Genomic DNA, 12,964 nt, shown 5'->3' on the forward strand with positions numbered 1-12,964 from the left:
ACGTTTAAAACGGCTGAATTTACATCTTCATAACAGGCCAATCTTGTACTGTATGGACACTATCATACCGGTCTGACAGGCAATAGGGGTACTTGGTGATCCCCCCGTAGATGGGGGTGTGGGTGTCAGGGTAGTCAGGTGGTTTTGGCTGAGTAGAACAGGCTCTCGCTGAAAAAAAGGTGATTAAAATTTTTTCAACACTGAAGTTTATTTCATGCCTGTCCTCACCCCTGTGGGATTGTGCCATCACACACACACACGCACACACTCACCCTCATAAAATTCTTTCACTGAAAGAAGACAGAAGAAATAATGGCCAATAGAGATTTGCTCTCTACCAAACGGTCAGGTTTTGCTTTAGAAGTGGAAACTAATTTCCACACCCAAAAATAGAACACTACTGCCAAATATAAAAGACTGTACCTCCAAACAGGGAATGCTGCACAACAGATGAAGCAATTCTCACGATTCACAACAGTCATTTCATCACAAACTAGAGTCTGTGTTCAAGACATCTGAGACCTGTAAAAGTAACTGGACAGGTAGAGATATGGGTTTAGACTGTGATTGGGGTCCTGGGCAGGTGGGGGTGTGGTTGAGATGATGTCGTTGGGGTCCCAGGCAAGAGCGGGTGTGGTTTAGATGTCGTTGGGGTCCCAGGCAGGTGGGGGTGTGGTTTAGATGATGCCATTGGATGGCTTCCTGATTGACAGACAGGCATACGGCAGCACAGGCACAGGGGTGTAAAAGATGCTGGCGAGGCGGGCCATCCTCTTATTGCACAGTTGGGAGGGGGGGCCGGGCTGGGGTGGGAGGGGTCTGAAGGGGGCATCAACGTCGGGCACATCGGCCTCCACCACAGAAAGAAGGCAGGGTTTGGGATCCCCCTCCCCCACAGTGAGGGGGCGGAGTTTGGGATGGAGGTAGCAGTAGTACAGGCCTTTAAGAAGCAGGCCCAGGAGGTAAGCACTCGGCAGGGAGATGATCACGCCCAGAGCATAGGCCTGCTTAAGCTCCGCCCCCTGCAGCCACCACCACGCCCCCAGGAGGATCCCGCCGTCTGTCACCATGAGGGCGTGGTAGATCACACCCCGCCACCGGCTCCGCCCCTCCGTCACGTTGAACCAGCTGAAGTACCAGATAACGGCCACAGCCCCCCGGTAAAGCCACTCCCCCCCCGCGCTGTCCATGAAGCACGTCCTCTGCAGCCACGCCCACAGGAGCAGCGGCAGCCACAGGCACAGGAAGTGGGCGGTGGCCAGGTGGGGCAGCGCGGTGGCGAAGAGCGCCACGGCGACCAGGCGCGGAGCGATGAGCAGCAGGTTCCACAGGAAGTAGAACACGGTGGACACCCAGCGCTGCCGGGCTTTCTCCGGCAGGAAGGAACGTAGGGACCGGTGATACATGGCCACCGTCCAGGCGATGGACACCGAGGAGGCGAACACGCTCACACCTGCCACAGAGAGAGAGAACACGCTCACACCTGCCACAGAGATAACACGCTCACACCTGCCACAGAGAGAGAGAACACGCTCACACCTGCCACAGAGAGAGAGAACACGCTCACACCTGCCACAGAGATAACACGCTCACACCTGCCACAGAGAGAGAGAACACGCTCACACCTGCCACAGAGAGATAACACGCTCACACCTGCCACAGAGAGAGAGAACACGCTCACACCTGCCAGAGAGAGAGATAATACGCTCACACCTGCCACAGAGAGATAATACGCTCACACCTGCCACAGAGAGATAACACGCTCACACCTGCCACAGAGAGATAACACGCTCACACCTGCCACAGAGAGAGAGGGGATGCACTTTACTGACCCGCATGGGGTAATCTGTCCTGCATTTCACCCATCCTAGTGATTTAGGAGCAGTGGGCAGCCACAGTGCAGCACCCAGGGACCAGGTCAAGCACAATGGCAGGAGTATCTAACCCTGACATGCATGCCTTTCAGTGGGAGGAAACCCACACAAAGGAGAGAACATGCAAACTCCATGCAGAGCAAAATACCGTGTGACTTGCTTATCAGGGCATGGATGTATGTTTGTGCTTTTACATTTGACCTCACTATGATGGCAGTCAATATTACAGGTGTGGGCAGGTGCATGTGATCAGTAGGGGGGGATACAAGTGAGATGTCAGGTATGTAACCCGTAAGTATTTGGACACTGATCATTTTTTGTTTTGGCTCTACAGCAGCACATTGGATCTGAAATGAAACAATATGAGGTTAAAGTTCAGAGCATTTACATCCATATCAACTGACAGTTAACAAACGGTCTAGAGTTGATTCTAGGTGTGAAATTTGTATTTGGAGCTGTTGTCTCTCAACACGTAGACCAAAGTGTCAATGCCAGTAAAGCAGGACATCATGAGTCTGATAATCAGAATCAATCAGAGCCATACCCAAATTATTGCGCGTGTCAAAATCAACTGTTTAGCACATTAAGAAACTAGAACGTACTGGTGAGCTCAGCAATAGAAAACAATTAGACAGACCACAGAAAACCACTGTGGTGGATGACTGAAGAATACTTCCAATTGCAAAGAAAACTCCCTTTTCAACCATTGATCAAGAACACTCACCAGGTTGTAGGCAGAAATGTGACTAAAATAAGGAAGACTGCACCAGCATAACCTGAGGGTTCACTGCAAAATGTGAAAAAAGCCAAAAGCAGGGGCAAGAAAAGACTGAAGGTTCAAATCCCCAAAACAAACAGGAAGTGAAGATGGCTGCAGTGCAGGGAAGATACCCAGCGTCAGGTGATGTCCATGCATCGCAAACAGCAGGCCTTCATCGAGTTAAGGATTTGCAACCACATAGGCAACTAAAAGATTACATTATTGGACAATTACATGTTTCCCTAAAATGGGCGGCCTATGTATAAAAAGGGGCGCAATTCCTACATGGGTAATCCGATATGGATGTGAATACCCTTATATTAAAGCTGGCCGCCTGCACTTCAACCTCATAGTCCTTTGTTTCATTTATAATCCAATGTGCTGGGGAACAAAGAGTACAAAGTACTTGGGGACAGCAGAGTGGGTTGGCGGGGGGATGCAGGTGAGCGGCGGGTGCAGGTGAGAAGGGGAGGATGCAGGTGAGCGGGAGGGACACACATTGGACGGGGCGGGCGTGGCCGGTGTGCAGGACGATGTAGAGCAGGAGGGCGAGCTGGGGGGCGCTCTCGCAGAAGGCTTCCAGGAGGCGGAGCATGCTGAGGTCATGGGTCACGTAGGCGGCGTAGGCTGTGGCCCTCCTCCCGCCTCGCCACACGCAGAAGCCCTGCTCGATGGCCGACACGTGCCTGCGGACCGCAGCGGGAACAGGAGCTGAAATCCCCACATTCCACACGCTGCTCGCCCTTAGAACAGTAACGCACCAGCATGGCAGAGGGACAGAGCCAGGATGTGACCCCACAACCTTCAGGGTCAGAGCTAAGACCCCCAACCTGCTCCAACGACCGTGCAATAAGGCCAGTGATAATCTCACTGTCCCGCCGAAAAGACTAAATCAGAACTTTACTGTCCTGGGAAAACTAGAACTTACTGTCTGCGAAAGACTAAATCAGAACTACTGTTGGAAGACTATCAGACTTTACTGCTGCCGAAGAAACAAACTATGCGGAAGACTAAATCAGAACTTTACTGTCCTGGGAAAAAGACTAAATCAGAACTTTACTGTCCTGCCGAAAAGACTAAATCAGAACTTTACTGTCCTGGGAAAAAGACTAAATCAGAACTTTACTGTCCTGGGAAAAAGACTAAACCACTTAAAAGGAGCTTTAGTGACACACAGTATGTTACTCATTAACTGTTGGTATTTAAATACGTTTTGCTGTTAGATTAAACTGCAAAGACAGAAATACTTCATGAATGAGGGCCTTCTTGCCTGATATGAGAAAGCAGGGGAGTACACCTTTTTTAAAGAAAACATCACCATGCACACATACACGGGTCTACTCAATCAGTTACCTGCATTATTCATTTACTTAAATAACTCCCTTTCCCCTGGACAATAGCTTTACGGTTGATTGAACTAAATGTATTAGTTTAATCAGTACATATGTGCTGTAGGCTACTTACGGAACAGCAGGGGTGTAGTACAGTTTGATATTTCACTCTTCTTGATACTTACACTAAGATGTTATTTGAAATTGTTTTGGTATTATTGAATTTATTTTAATATTGGAAAAAAGATGTTTATTTTTATTTAACTTCTAAATGTATTTACTATCGGTGCCGTTCTAATCTGCAGGGGTAGGCTGTTCCACGATCGGATCGGTGGAAGTTAGAGAAATCGTAATATAAGATTACCGACAGGCTCCCTCCCCCTGGTTTAACATTAATTCCAATGAGCCTCGGTCAAAAATGATCTTTTCTTTTTATATTGACAAGCCACTAGCCATTTAACGTTCTCCAATATGCGTTTCACACTTTTCCCAAGAACAGTAAAACGAATTCGGCTAGTACTACAGATAGTGAATCAAAGTTCTTCAGTTTTGCTTGCTCGTGTTAGCTACCAAACTAACGGTACCTACCGCAGAAGAAATCCGAGCTGAAACGCGTGCAACAGGCAGAGTTTCAGGCGCCCTTCGCCGCCAAAAAGTATTTTCTCAGCAGATGTCTGCGATTTGAAATCTTCAAGTTCTTGATCATATTTAAACCAGAACCAGCTAAACAACTGGACCGCGGTTGACGACAAAACCATGAACCCAACCACCAACCCGAACCATGTGAAATCGTCATGTAGGTAGAACTCTGCAGCGACCCACAGATCGGATCCCACGTCGAACAAGTAGGTGCAAACGCCGACAACCGTGAATACGAAATCTAGGAATGAATATCTACAAAAACCAGGGCATTCCATTCCGCTGAACTACATGCTTTCTGGGATCGCCAGGGTTTCCGTGTTCATACTACACTAACAACCCAAAGCAAAGATAGAGGTAGCTATTTCATAACTACTTTTTAGTAGCGAACTAGCTAAGTCCTGCTCATAACAACAGCTAACACTCGCGTGTCTTCATGGGAGTCCGTTCCTAGCAGACGGTGCGCAGACCCACAGATTGTGATGTCAACTGGATAGACAAATTTAGCCTGTGGTGCCGATTCAGTCCAAGTCGTTCGAAGCACGACTATTAGTTTGTCGCTAGACTATGCAGATCATATTACAGCCGTGAATACAACGGTACACGTGAGGGGTATGAACGGAGCCTATCAGGAGTTGCTGTGAAATAAAACTCTAAAATATCAACTGGTTCCCAAACTCGGTCCTTGGGTGTTGTGTATGCTGGTTTTCGTTCCAACAACAATTGCAATCCCAGAATTTTTTACAAGCTTGTAATTTTTCTTGATTAGGTGATTTTTATGTTTAGAGGGATTATTTACCCTCTTAAGCCACATTATGCCATACATTTCCATGCATGCGATGTTCATATTGTGCTTTATTGCAAACAATTAAATAAAAACAGGTAAAGTTTTTTGATCAGACAAAAGACCGAGGTTAATCAATAGGCTCCTATTTACGTTGTTGAACGCTTGTATAATTTCTTTCCTTAAACTTCTAAACACAATGCAGGTTTGGCTCGTATCATTTGCTTTTTCTTTTAATATTTCATTATTACTGATATGTTCCCTGATATAACTTATACTTTTTTGCATGTATAATGTCATATAGGCAAAATCTCAAATTATTCTAGTTATTTTTATTAGGTTTAATAGAGCCTACAAATGGAATCTCAGTTTTATTGAAATTAAATATACATGCCTTTATGAGGTAGTCATACCATTGAAAGCAACAATATACAAATGAGTCAATAAATTGTGAAATAATTCAATAATTAAATACATTATGGTTAAATATTATTTCATCATACTCATTTTCACAACATAGTTACATTTTATTTAATTTTCATTTAATAATCAGAGGTATCATTTCAAAACAGCTTTTTCTCCAGATTATTATTTTATAACAGCACTTGTTCCAGAAGTACACTGATAGAATAACAGGGCAAAAAACTTCAGTAAAATGGGACACTAACTTGCTTTGCTTTTGTTCTGAAAAAACAAAACAAAATCAAAACATAAGAGAGAAGGTGCAATGGAAGAACAAAGACATTAAATGCTTTTTAAATCCAAGTTTATCCTTTTTATCCTCTTAAAATACATTATAAACAAAACAAATAATTCAAAGAAACATATAAGAATACATTTGTGGCTGTATATTTATGTACATGAACATACACACACATAAACATTTACTGTAAAGGTGCAACAGTTAAAATTATGTTCTCTACTGTAAAACACCACCTGTTACTGTAAAACATTGCCTGCTACTGTAAAACACTGCATGGTACTGAAAATCCTGTCATGGTTTGAGAGATTGTGAGCAGACCTGTGTCCTACGAATGAAATCAGGTATCACTTCTGCTCTTAATACTGAAAACACAGTACACACCTGCATCAGCCTGCTTTTAAAACAAAGCCATTGTTTTAACAGACTATTACCATTATATAGAAACGAGTGTCTTGCCCATTCTTATGCAAATAAACATCATGTGTTAACAAACCTGTTTGCATCTTCTGGTTAAATACATTCCACTGAAAGATACTGCCAGTCTGCTCCAATATCATTATTAATTGTTAACGTTAATTTATTAACTGTTGCCCCATGGATGGAGGAAGCCATTGATCTCATTTCTGATGTAGGAAACTCTGAAATATCACTTTAAGGGAAAAAGTCACAGCAACAGCACTGCAGACCTCAGGCAGGAAATGACCAAAAATGGCAAAACTGCCTGCAGCCTAACAGGACTAGTGCCATGGTTACCAGCAAGAGGAGGCTGCTCTGGATTGTCCTCAGAGCTGAGTGTCAGTAGCTCTGGTTAGAGGGGTACGGCCGTGTCAGTAGCTCTGGTTAGAGGGGTACGGCCGTGTCAGTAGCTCTGGTTAGAGGGGTACGGCCGTGTCAGTAGCTCTGGTTAGAGGGGTACGGCCGTGTCAGTAGCTCTGGTTAGAGGGGTACGGCCGTGTCAGTAGCTCTGGTTAGAGGGGTACGGCCGTGTCAGTAGCTCTGGTTAGAGGGGTACGGCCGTGTCAGTAGCTCTGGTTAGAGGGGTATGGCTGTGTCAGTAGCTCTGGTTAGAGGGGTACGGCCGTGTCAGTAGCTCTGGTAGGCGGGGTAACTGGGGTCACTTTGACAGGCGAAGTGTGCGATTAGCTGCCCGTTGCATATCATCAGGAACAAGCCGCTACCTGCAGACGAGAGACACCTGTGTGAGACTGGCGCACTCTGCTTGAGTTACACACACCTGTACACTCAGGCGTGTCACACGTGCACTGAACCAGAGTGACTTACACCTCAGAGCACCTAACATCTAACAAGGCCAGAAAACCTGTGCTAGAGGTTAGAGGAGTTGGTAATACACACAAGGTGAAAAAGAAGAGTCAAATCTCTTTATACTCACCCAGAGCCAACCACCACTGCCACATCATAGGAAACTCCTGCATGACTGAGAGAGAGGAGCACACGTTCACTCACACTGACAGAACACAAGCATGTCTGAATTCTCCTGATTAAATTTGGATTACTGCGACTGTGACTCACCTGTGCAAGTGATTAGTACGTGGAGCAGGGTAACTGTGACTCACCTGTGCAGGTGATCAGTACGTGGAGCAGGGTGACTGTGAGGGCGTAGTCCCAAACCCATCTCTGCACAACCGCAGCAAACAGCAGCCCACTGCAGAAGAAGGTCAACTCCATAGAGAGGAGGTTCACTGAGAAACACAGAGATCAATATGTGGGAGTGTAACAGTGTGGAGGTGTAACAGTGTAACTTTGTGAGTGTGACAGTGGGAGTGCAGCAGTGTTGAAGTGTAGCAGTGTGGAGGTGTAACAGTGCGGGGGGGTGCAGCATTACCCAAGTACTTTGCGCTGGATTCTGTGGGTTCTGTCCTGAAGTCAAAAGGGATTAGTCCATCAAAGTGCTGGAGCCTGTGGGGAACACATGTGCATGACTGCGTTTCTACATTAAATAAGCACAGGAAAAATGTGTCTTTGTGTGTGTGTGTGTGTGTGTGTGTTGTGGCAGCTATGCCAAAATGAGGTGACATGTTTAGGACCATGAGCGTTTCCTTTCTTTCTCCACACTTTCCTCTTTCCGTCATTTTGGTGCAGGTTAATACTCAGTTTGTCCACAAGACTTTGTTTCAGAATTCTACAGTTTTTTATGTACTTTTTTAGCAAGCTAACCTGGTCGTTCTGTTCTTCAAAATTATCAGTGGTTTGATCTTACGGTGAACCCTCTGGTTATGCTGGTGTAGTCTTCTCTTTATGTTAGTCTTTGAAACATCTATGGCTAGATGTTCTTGATCCGTTTGACGGTTGAAAATGAGTTTTTCTTCACAATATAAAGTATTCTTTGTGTCACCCACAACAGTGGTCTTCTGTGGTCTACCAGGTTGTTTTCTATTGCTGAATGTGCTCTTGCTTCTCAGCAATGTAGCAAACAGTTGATTTTAACACACCCCGTGCTCTGCAGAGGGAAACCTCCTCTGCTCAGCTGACTGCTGTCTGTATCCCACCACAGACCAGCCAATCGCTGGCCTTAGAGGAACTTCACAATGCTATTAGCAGGCAGGAGAACTCAAAGGACACCTCAGTCCTGGTAGGAGATTTTAATCATAGTCATTTTATTAAAGTGGTGATGCTGAAACATTACGCGCACACTGTGTGAGCAGAGGTGATGAGACTCTTGATCATTGCTGCTCTATCATCAAAGGAGTTGACAGATCGATACCACGTCCTCACTTTGGGAAGTTTGGCCATTCTTCTGCGCTCCTACTACTTGACTATAAACAGGAAATTAAGCCCATAGTGAGGACAGTAAGTTCAGTGTTGGTCTGAGGAAAGTGAAATCCCACTCCAGGGCTGTTTAGAATCAACTGGCTGGGTAGATTGGCAACTGTCTTGTATTTTCCACATTTGTAAATGATCTTGCTCCCTGTGGAGTGATAAGACTTCATATTCTTTTGGAAATGGCTTTATAATCCTTCCCAGACTGATGAGCAGCAATAATAGTTTATCTGAGAACATAACGGATATCTTTTGTCTTTGGAACCTGATTCTCATAACCTTCTAAATTGATATGGAAACAGTAAGAGCGCACTTAGATTTTTTAGACATGGGTTCTGCATGTTGGCTTATTTTTGGCTGAATAAATAATGACAAAGTAAAATGTGTGTATTATGAAACACATGAGGTTGGATTCATCTACTGTAAGGACAGTAGATTTATATGCTGTATATATAATCACAGGTAGTGGTGGAAAAACCTGAATAAATGACACATAGCAAATTGAATCAAGTGATTGTAGTGGAGACAGTGTTGCAGCTGATTGTAGTGCAGACAGTGTTGCAGCTGATGGGAGTGTGGAATTCTGGATTCATAAGGAACAGAGGGAGATTGGAGGAGCAGGTAACAGAGCTTTCTCCACACCTGTACCTGAAAGAAACTCTTCTTACCTGAACGCTCCAAAACACACGCTGGCAATCATGTAGTACAGGGTGTAGAAAATGACCAAACAAAGACCCAAACGGAGTAGGACGGTCTGAAAATAAACATACAGGACCCATTGTACCATTGGTCCTACTAATTCAAGTGGTATTTAAAAACACAATACACAGTGTGACCACATGTAATGTAGCAATGAATCATTATTAAAACCTAACAAGCACAATAAGCCCATATATATACAGAGATGGTCAAATCCTGGAATCATTTCAAAGAAGAAAGCTTACTACACAGTGAGCGTATACCTGTTGCATTTACAGACAGGTTGTGGTACAATCAGCCGTTTTTAGCATTCAATGAATGGAGGAAGGCAGGTGCTTGAGGACCAAAAACAATAAAGACAATGCCTTTATGCAGCGTGGAAATGAAATCCATGGTTACAATTAAACACGAAATGTTGTAGAAAATAACCTACTAATGCCATAATGTGAAGATGAGCTTAGCGCCTATCTTTTATTATTGCTAATAGCAAACTAATAATATCCCTCCGTAAGAGGACCAACAAATGCGTGTTGCATAAAACGGATTGGCGAGCACGCATTTAACGTCGGTCACGAGCACAAACACTCACCTTCGAGTCTGCCACTTTCACTTTGAACGCCATTTCACCTGCTGCTCCGTCGGTATATTATGCCGAGTAGTTAATGTGTACGTGAGGTGCTATGTTTTCAAATAAATAATAAGCCTTGCTGGAATGATGCATCGAGCCTCTATCGCCCTCTTGTGTTGCAAAAGCGAAATACAAGCATTACCTTTCAAGAAGACCTCTGCCAATAGCGTTTCACTCAAATTCAAAAGCGGCATGAGAGTAGCTTTGATAAAATAGTGTCATGGTCGTTATCATGAGCCAACAAAAGCAGGGCTCTATCGTATTATTTGGGGTTTTATTTGTTTTATTCGACTCGAGTTTGCACACTTTACTCTGCTTCCACTCACTGCACATCCCTCACATCCACTGCAGTGGGAGCAGAGGCACCTGCACAGCGCTTCCTTTACAGTTCTGGTCATGTGTTGTGGGCTTTTGGTTGGATGAGACCACTCAGCATAAGAGCATCAAATTAATGATTAAATGTAATAAATCATACTGCTACAGTCAGACTCATGAGGGCCAAATTCGTTTAAAGAGTTTTGAACGCTCAGACTGCCCAGGTGAAGTCCAGTAACACACACACAGACTGCCCAGGTGAGGCCCAGTAACACACACACACAGACTGCCCAGGTGAGACCCAGTAACACACACACACAGACTGCCCAGGTGAAGTCCAGTAACACACACTCAGACTGACCAGGTGAGGCCCAGTAACACACACACACAGACTGCCCAGGTGAGGCCCAGTAACACACAGACTGCCCAGGTGAGACCCAGTAGCACACACACACAGACTTCCCAGGTGAGACCCAGTAACACACAGACCACCCAGGTGAGACCCTGTAACACACACACACACACAGACTGCCCAGGTGAGTCCCAGTAACACACACACACAGACTGCCCAGGTGAGGCCCAGTAACACACACACACAGACTGCCCAGGTGAGACCCAGTAACACACTCACACAGACTGACCAGGTGAGGCCCAGCAACACACACACAGACTGCCCAGGTGAGGCCCAGTAATACACACACACAGACTGCCCAGGTGAAGTCCAGTAACACACAGACTGCCCAGGTGAGACCCAGTAACACACAGACTGCCCAGGTGAAGTCCAGTAGCACACACACAGACTGCCCAGATGAGACCCAGTAACACACAGACTGCCCAGGTGAGACCCAGTAACACGCAGACTGCCCAGGTGAAGTCCAGTAGCACACACAGAGACTTCCCAGGTGAGACCCAGTAACACACAGACCGCCCAGGTGAGACCCAGTAACACACACACACACAGACTGCCCAGGTGAGTCCCAGTAACACACACACACAGACTACCCAGGTGAGGCCCAGTAACACACACACACAGACTGCCCAGGTGAGACCCAGTAACACACACACACAGACTGACCAGGTGAGGCCCAGCAACAAACACACAGACTGCCTAGGTGAGGCCCAGTAACACACACACACAGACTGCCCAGGTGAGACCCAGTAACACACAGACTGCCCAGGTGAAGTCCAGTAGCACACACACAGACTACCCAGGTGAGACCCAGTAACACACAGACTGCCCAGGTGAGACTCAGTAACACACAGACTTCCCAGGTGAAGTCCAGTAGCACACACACAGACTTCCCAGGTGAGACCCAGTAACACACAGACTTCCCAGGTGAAGTCCAGTAGCACACACACAGACTGCCCAGGTGAGATCCAGTAACACACAGACTGCCCAGGTGAGACCCAGTAACACACAGACTGACCAGGTGAAGTCCAGTAGCACACACACAGACTGCCCAGGTGAGGCCCAGTAACACACAGACTGCCCAGGTGAGACCCAGTAACACACAGAATGACCAGGTGAAGCCCAGTAACACACACACAGACTAAAGTTGGTTTAGACTGTGTTGTACTCACTAAGTTTCAGTGACCAAACTGACCAATCAGAGCTCTTTGTGGGAGCCAGGTTATCTTCATAAACAGTGCATATGGGTCAAACATTTCCCAAATACTGTTTATAAAACAATGTATGAACAAGATTCATTTCAAGATAGATTCCATATTAAAATGTGAATAGCTATCACTTACTGTTATGCCACAAATGTGAGACACGCTGACTCTACAAACTGAGATTTTTTCCTTCTACATCAAAGGGCTGCATTTGGCCCCCAGGGTCCAGCTGAAGAGCCCTGGCCTGGTCTAAATCAAAGCATTCATCTCACGCTTTTTTTACCGCATTTCCTAACTGTTCCCTGGAGAGCCTCCCTGTTCAATGTACAGGGACCATCCCCATCTGCTCATATACTTCTAATCTGTTTCTGATTAACAATTACAGTTTGTTATCTTGGTATATTGCTGGTTTTGGTTCGAACATGTTTAACAAAATGCAATAATCATTACTTTTCATTATCGTGGCAAATTGTGCTGGAGGAGTTTTTTGAAATAAGGAAATAGTTCAAGAAGATGTTAAGAGACTACATTATTTACAATACTATTCTTAACACATCAGATATAATATCAAATGCATCGCATATATAAAAGATGACCCCGGAATTTTGTAATTTTGGTAAAAACTGTGATTTGTAATTTTAATTGATACAGAAATGTTTTATTAGGTATGTTGCATGCAGTTCCATACCTGCAGCATCACTCACTTAGTAGGAGATGGTTAATTTATTACCTGAAAACTGACCATTTTCAAGCTAACTGTAGCGATGATTACTGTGAGGCCGAATCGGGTATTCCATTTCCAATATGACGATACTTTCCTCTTACTTTAACCATGTTGA

The 12,964-nt window shown here is 45.2% G+C and overlaps 3 protein-coding genes across 4 annotated transcripts in view; 1 reads left to right on the forward strand and 2 right to left on the reverse strand.

Annotated features, from left to right (window-relative positions):
* The window catches only part of l3mbtl1b (L3MBTL histone methyl-lysine binding protein 1b), a 43,683-nt gene that overhangs the window by 5,557 nt on the left and 25,162 nt on the right, over positions 1 to 12,964 (forward strand). Inside the window, exon 1 of one of the 2 annotated variants that reach the window (XM_064327236.1) lies at positions 4,672 to 4,810. The exons of the other annotated variant lie outside the window; for it this stretch is intronic. The gene's annotated coding sequence lies outside the window, so the exon portion shown is untranslated. Of the gene's footprint in view, positions 1 to 4,671; positions 4,811 to 12,964 lie in introns of those variants that run through there. 2 annotated transcript variants of the gene reach the window in all.
* Positions 188 to 5,086, reverse strand: LOC135250999 (XK-related protein 8-like). The gene is made up of 3 exons (XM_064327956.1): positions 4,554 to 5,086; positions 3,133 to 3,320; positions 188 to 1,453 (listed from the first exon to the last, which is right to left on the reverse strand). Exons 1-3 carry the CDS (start codon positions 4,880 to 4,882, stop codon positions 678 to 680), a joined length of 1,293 nt encoding a protein of 430 aa, XP_064184026.1. The 5' UTR covers positions 4,883 to 5,086; the 3' UTR covers positions 188 to 677.
* LOC135251054 (putative transmembrane protein 244) lies at positions 5,914 to 10,325 on the reverse strand. The gene is made up of 6 exons (XM_064328091.1): positions 10,158 to 10,325; positions 9,538 to 9,623; positions 7,935 to 8,008; positions 7,666 to 7,791; positions 7,482 to 7,526; positions 5,914 to 7,269 (listed from the first exon to the last, which is right to left on the reverse strand). Exons 1-6 carry the CDS (start codon positions 10,188 to 10,190, stop codon positions 7,175 to 7,177), a joined length of 459 nt encoding a protein of 152 aa, XP_064184161.1. The 5' UTR covers positions 10,191 to 10,325; the 3' UTR covers positions 5,914 to 7,174.

This window comes from Anguilla rostrata, chromosome 1 (assembly GCF_018555375.3).
Source record: "Anguilla rostrata isolate EN2019 chromosome 1, ASM1855537v3, whole genome shotgun sequence".
Classification (NCBI taxonomy): domain Eukaryota; kingdom Metazoa; phylum Chordata; class Actinopteri; order Anguilliformes; family Anguillidae; genus Anguilla; species Anguilla rostrata.